The sequence below is a fragment of the Silurus aristotelis genome, assembly GCF_946808225.1.
Source record: "Silurus aristotelis genome assembly, chromosome: 15".
Taxonomy (NCBI): Eukaryota; Metazoa; Chordata; class Actinopteri; order Siluriformes; family Siluridae; genus Silurus; species Silurus aristotelis.
This window is the reverse complement of record NC_139588.1, coordinates 25,000,904-25,007,601: the sequence shown is the minus strand read 5'-3', so window position 1 is coordinate 25,007,601 and position 6,698 is coordinate 25,000,904. Positions and strand designations below refer to the sequence as shown.

The 6,698-nt window shown below is 40.8% G+C and overlaps 1 protein-coding gene across 2 annotated transcripts in view; it reads right to left on the bottom strand.

Annotated features, from left to right (window-relative positions):
• stxbp6l (syntaxin binding protein 6 (amisyn), like) overlaps nt 1-5,928 on the bottom strand; it is a 9,023-nt gene extending 3,095 nt beyond the window's left edge. Inside the window, exons 1-6 of one of the 2 annotated variants that reach the window (XM_083562763.1) lie at nt 5,759-5,928; nt 3,262-3,430; nt 2,921-3,051; nt 2,506-2,812; nt 1,561-1,653; nt 1-104 (exon numbers count right to left, since the gene is read on the bottom strand). The exon at nt 1-104 is cut by the window's left edge and continues 30 nt beyond it. In XM_083562763.1, coding sequence (XP_083418889.1) covers nt 1-104; nt 1,561-1,653; nt 2,506-2,812; nt 2,921-3,051; nt 3,262-3,415 — 789 coding nt within the window. In that variant the 5' untranslated portion in view covers nt 3,416-3,430; nt 5,759-5,928. The remainder of the gene's footprint in view (nt 105-1,560; nt 1,654-2,505; nt 2,813-2,920; nt 3,052-3,261; nt 3,431-5,758) is intronic. The other variant, XM_083562762.1, reaches the window with a different exon arrangement.
• Between the last annotated feature and the right edge of the window lie 770 nt (nt 5,929-6,698).

The window sequence follows — 6,698 nt, the reverse complement described above, 5'->3', positions numbered from 1 at the left end:
TTCTCCACGATCACTGAACACCTGGCTCGCCCTTCGACCCACTGCTCCCATGATGCTCTGCGCTGGAGGGGAGGAGCTAGCCACGCCCACTTTCACAGGAGAAGCTACAATGACATAAAAAACAGTGATAAAAATGTATAATATTGTGGTGATCTCACACACGTCACACTGCTCACAGTTCACTCAGTGTCTCCACGGGTTCAGATCAGGAGGAGCTGAAAACATCCATAAGTGTGCTATAAAGTGTTTGTGTAGGAGGTTATAAACATGTTGAAAGATAAAAATAGTCAGTGAATGTGTGTAAATATGATCTCAGGAATGGATTCTGGTTTTGGTGTAAACTGATTTTTAAACTTTGAGTTTTTCACTCTTACTCTAATTACTGCATGTCATCAGAAATGTCTTCTAAAATGTACATTTGTGGACACCTGACTAGTAGATGAATATTTGCCTCCTTATAAAACATCTCATTCCACATTTAGTGTGCTGTTATAATAAGTTTCACTCTTCTGGGAAGATGTTCCTCTAGGATTTGTGGAGATTCATACAGCTACAAGAGTGTTAGTGAAGTCAGTTACTAATGTAGGTGAGAAAGTGAGAAGGTGTGGGGTGCAGTCAGTGTTCACATTCATCCATCGGTGTTTAATAGGGTTTATAGCAGAATATCTTCCACTCCAAACCATGTCTACATGGTCTGCAGATCTTCATGGAGGTGGCTTTGTGTACAGGGGCATCATCATGCTGGAACGGGTTTGGATCTTCTAGTTTAAGTGAAGCATCCAAAGACCTCTAATACAACTGTGAGTCTTCACCATTGTGGTAACATTTTAGGGAAGAACCTCCACATGTGGGTGAAGGTCGAGTGTCCAAATAGTTTTTCACCGTGTATAAAGTTTAGAAGTCATTTGTGGTTGTAGAATCCACTTGGTTTAAATACGGAACCTGAACGTTCCATTAATTCCATCAATAATTCAATCAGCGCAGTGTTTCTCCTGGAACCTCCCCCATCCATTACACTGCAGAGTGAAGCCCAGTGCCAGCTCACACACACGCTCACACACACACACACACACACACACACACACACACACAGAATCAGACTCCGTGTCCCTGCTCACCCTCGCTTATAAACAAAAGGTCCACTGAGCTTCTGAAATGGAGCCTAACAAAGAACCTCACACACACACACACACACACACACACACACACACACACACACACACACACACACACACACTGACCATTGTCACTGTCTCACACAAAGATAAATGACAGGAGCACGGAAACAGTAATGATGGAGAGACGAGCTCCATCCTAAACACCAGAGCAGCTTTGAGAGAAGGTTCTGAGCTCTCATTGGACCTGTTCTTCATGACAATGAGCTGGTGATGTTCAATACCCGGCTTCATCACAAAGGAGATAACCAGTACATAAGACCATGAGGAAGAGGGGGAGGAGAGAGATATATATACAGTGTGTGTGTGTGTGTGTGTGTGTGTGTTTGTTTTGTGGTGTTTGGGAAGGAGCCAAAAATTCAAAGAAATGTATAAACACTGTAACCTTTCTGAGGTTCTGGAGCAGAGGTCTTGGATTTCTTCATCCTGTGCAGGAAGATCTTACAGCGGTAGATAATGAAGTTTATTGAGCAGGCATCTGGAACAGTTAAACACACACACACACACACACACACACACACACACACACACACACACACACTGTTGAACAGTAAGTGAGACAGTAGGAACATGTCAGTAGTGTAAATGGGCCGTTTTCAGGCTTAAATATCATTCAGGGGAAAGTTCCTGGTCTTCTGAGTCGAGTTACGCAGCAGATTTTCTGAACTCCACCCTCACAGCTCTGAGGATGGTGAAGGTTTCTTGAGTAGAAACATTCAAAATGGAGATTTTTTTCTGTACTGCATTTATACACAGGCACAGTGCATGGAGACGCTTTTCTTTCCTGTCAAATTAACAGCATAAAAACAATTTGAAAATATTTCTATGTTGATTAAATGTGCAAAATTTTAGATGTTTCTACAAGTATTGGGACACCTGACTTTTCCACCTGACTGTTACCACAAACCTGATGACACACAATTGTGTTGGATGTCTCTGGATGCAGGAGTTTGGAATTTTCCCTTCACTTCAACTAGGCGACCTGAACCTGTTCCAGCATCACCCACCCCTGTGCACAAAGCCAGATCCAAAATCTGCTTTCCATTGGTTGAAGAGTGGAAGATCTTGTGATTAATGTGAACACTGACTGCACCCCAGGAACCTCCTCACCTCTCACCTACATCAGTACCTGACTTTACTAACACACTTGTAGCTGAATGAATCTCCACTAAATCCTAGTGGAACATCTTCCCAGAAGAGTGGAGGAGATTATAACACGGAATGAAGACTAAATGTGGAATGAGATGGTCAGGTGTCCAAAAAACGTTTATCCAGATAGTGTATTTTTCTAACACACACATTTAGTTGAATAGAATGTAGTGTTTGTTACCTCCCAGTAATTTGGCCTGGCAGTTGACGAACTCAGTGGGAGGTGGAGCTTCATTACGTTTCTTCTTCTTTTTCTCCGGGGCAGCTGTTTGCTCGTAGGTGGAGGAGGTGGAAGAGGTGGAGGTGGTGGTGGAGGACATGGGTTTCTGACCCCCAGGGGGCGCCGTGACACTCGGCACAGCCCGACTCTCCCAGTAACGTTGACAGAGGTGATAGAGGATCTGTATGAACATGCATTTCTCTGCTGATGATGCAGCGACCCACTGATCAGATCTCTGATCAAACACCAGGTCAAACTCAGGACTGTCCTGAGTCATATCATAATAAACAAAAAATACAGAGCAGATGTTTGAGATTATTTCAGTTTGACTTAAATCTTTTTTAAATCTCAGTTTAATCGATAAAATAAATGGAACCTTGTCGGAGTCGATGCCGTCGACACGCCGAAGCTGCTCCAGCCTCCACTGCGAGCGTTTCTCCAGTTCTGCTGAAATCTCAAACTGCTTCACTTTGGTGAGAAAAACTTCAGTCGGCCTTTTATTCGTCACTACAGAAATAATTCAATCAACAATTTCTTCATCATCATCATCATCATCATCATCATCCCTGTCATTTTTATGCTATTGTTTATGTTAGCATAAAGCGATGATGTCATTCATGTCATCACGTTATCATAGCGTAACACTGACATCTGGCATCTATTGTTTAGCTGTTAGCTATTAATGCTTATCCATTAGCATAATGCAAAAAGATGTACCTGACAGACAAAGGAAGGTGATGTACTCTCTCTTACGCCCTGCTGGGACGAAGGTCAGTCTTCTTCTTCTCCTCTTTCTCACTTCAATCAGTGTTAATAACTTCTCATTGTGTGGAGTGAAGATTTCTCTGCTAATCGCTGACTGGATCGTCATAGTCACAACCTGCAGCTGGAGAATTTCAGAAAAACATCACACACTGATGACACAACACAGTGTCCTTCTCAGGGTTCTCAGGGAGTTGGTGAAGGTCATTCATTCATTTTTCCTCTTCTTGTGTGTAAAGTTGAATAGATCAAGTCCAGGTTTCTTCTGATGAATCCCCAGACATTCTGAGAGATTTTATCTGGTCCTGGTTTGTAAATGCCAGAAGAACTGACCTCTCTATATTTGAAGAAGCATCAGCTTCACGTCGAAGCTCTCACAAATTTCTCTGCTTCTCACTTTATCAGTCAGTAAATCCAGAAACCCCATGAGGAACCTCATTTCCACCTTGTTGTCCACCCAAAACGCATTACTATAGCTATGGAAAAAGATGCAGGCTGATCAAGAAAGAGTTCTAGTTCATGTGACTGTTATGCACTGGTTCCTTTCACCTGAACACCATCTTCAGAAAGAACAGCAGGAGAGAAACAAATATGATTGAGTTGTTAGAGTGATTATCTTCCCCAGACATGTTCATCTCAAACTCACAACGGCTCTCCCTCATCTGTACACCTGCTTGAGGAGCATCTCCCCGGACCTTTACCTTCATCTCAGATGTTGTGAATCCACAGCACAGCTTTAACCTCATATATATCATAAAAAAAATCCACCATGCAGGCATTTCTGTAGCTTTCATGGAGATGATTAGGTGTAAGCCATTTCTCAGAACAATTTTTACAAACAGCACAATACAGTGGATTTCTGTCAAAGTCTGCACTTTTCTCAAAATCCTGAGTTCATCTCACAAAAGTAAGTATTTGTGTAAATGATCATCTCATTGCCATCAGAATAACGGGTCCCTTTGTCATCGTTTACAAACACAATCGTCACAACGTTTAGTCACGTTGTCAGTTTCCATGTTTTCTGATGAAAACTATGGTTTGGATTCCAATGATAGGAAACGCATGAGGAATTTGGCATTTATGAATATCAGCAGCACAAATGTACACATGACTGTATGTGGTATGTTGAAGGTAAGAGATCTGCCAGGATTCACACTTTTACAGAAACAAAAGTCTAATAGGAATTTAGGTTTGAGAGATTCTGACCCCTCGTTTTCTATTCCACGATTCATGTAATGAATTGGAGCTGTAATGTTTTCTCGAGTAATTCCACTACAAAACATCACAGAGGCTTCGTTTAGTCCATTCAACTCCACACAGAGCACTGTGTTTCCCGTAGACCGTTATTACTGATGCACCACCCGCTAAACTCTGGAGTGCTTTGGGCAGGCAACACAGAAGATGCTGCAGAATAAAAAATGGAAGAACGCGGAGAAAACAGTGACGGGTGCGGAGAAGATTCATATGTCTGTTTCTGCCACACTAAATAAAAAGTTGAGAAAAAAAAAACAGACGAAGCAGAGGAGCGTCGTTCACCAACAGCTTCACACTTCTGGCCCACAACATGGTTACCGGTGGATGCACCAGAAATGTCGTGTGTTTATGAGAAATCCATTTCGGTATTGTGACGAATGAAGTAAGAATTGCGAGGAAAAACTTGGAATTGCGAGAACTTTTTTATGTGGTGGAAACAGGCTTCCTTATGATTCAGGCCAAAGAAATAGACAAACTTCCTAAAACTTGTGAATATTTCAAACTATTTTTTTCTGTGTATATATTTGTATTTGCATTCTGATGTGGCAGTTAATTAAATATAATGGTTTTAGTTTTCAGATATTCTTGTGTGTAATTTCAGAAACAAAAATGAACTTTTATCAGAAAATTCTTTAATTTTTGTCTTGTTCATTTTTATAGACGTGTTTTATTTTCTCTTGTATATTTACTATTAATTTTAAATAAAGGAAAAAGCACTTCTTATCCGATTACTTGAATAATTGTTGAAATTATTGTTAGAATACTGGGTTATTAAAGTAATCGAGAGCAACAGCTCTATAATGAACTGATTTGGGGGTAAAAGCTGTTCAGGTGGAACAGGAATAATATATTTTGATCAACATGAACATAAACGACTGATAATGTAGAAAACAGCAGGCACTTGTACACAATCAGTTACATGAATGTACCGTTCACAAAGTGTTCAAACAGCAAGAAACTGCTTTTATTATGTGCACGAGTGAAAACAAGTAGTTTTGAGATTTTCATTTCTGATCTGAGAAACGCTGCAAAACTACTGAGAAAAAACTGTGAAGCAGAAATAATCTCACCAGAAAAGGAAATTATTAACTTAGATAGATAGATAGATAGATAGATAGATAGATAGATAGATAGATAGATAGATAGATAGATAGATAGATAGATAGATAGATAGATAGATAGAATTATTATTACTCACCTGTTTGCACTCCTCCGCTTCTGCTCTCTCTCTCTCTCACACGATTTGCTTTAGTTTATATGCTCGGAATAAATCTCAGCCATCTCTCTCTCTCTCTCTCTTTCTCTCTCTCTCTCTCTCTCTTTGTGTGTGTGCATGTGTGTGTGTGTGTGTGCATGTGTGTGTGTGTGTGTGTGTGTGTGTGTGTCTGTCACTGCCGCTCTGTCCCTGTGCAGTTTGCTCTGATCATGTGACCCAGACTCTGCTGGTGAATTGGTGGCTTGTGATTGGTTCGAGACGTGATTCATTTCCAGCTGTTGTACAGGAAATAGCAATAAAATGTGAGGCATCTTTCACAATACAGCCTAAAGTATGTGCACCCCTGATACTCACACCCATGTCGGGAAACTGAGGTGACATTTCACCCTGTGATGTTTCTGATGTAAAACAGATATAGAGATTCTCTCTTATAACTCCAAATCAACTCCAAATTCCCAGCATTCACCATGGCCATGGACACACCTTCTCCTTCAATAGATTTTTCTTTATTTTTATTATTTTCAACACTGTAAAATTAACACTGAAGAATCCAAACTATGAAACACTTGTGAACATGTTAAGGAACCAAGAATATGTTTTATATTTACAATTGTCCGAAGTGGCTCCATGAAGCTCTGAGGCAGCTACACAAACTCATATCATTCTCCCATCAGATTCACAAGGTGGCACCTGGAATGGGTTTCAGGTCACAGGTATGTTTTATCAAGAGTTCATTTGTGACATTTCTCACCTTCTTAATGGGCTTTGGAGCATCAGTTGTGTAGTGCAGAGGAAAGTGTGAGTACAGATTCAATATCACTATTAGTGCTTCTCAGTGGTGGGCCGTGTATTTGGTATCTGGACCTTCAGTGAGGACGTACCCGACTTAATCCACCTCTTAATACACCACTATCACATCTCA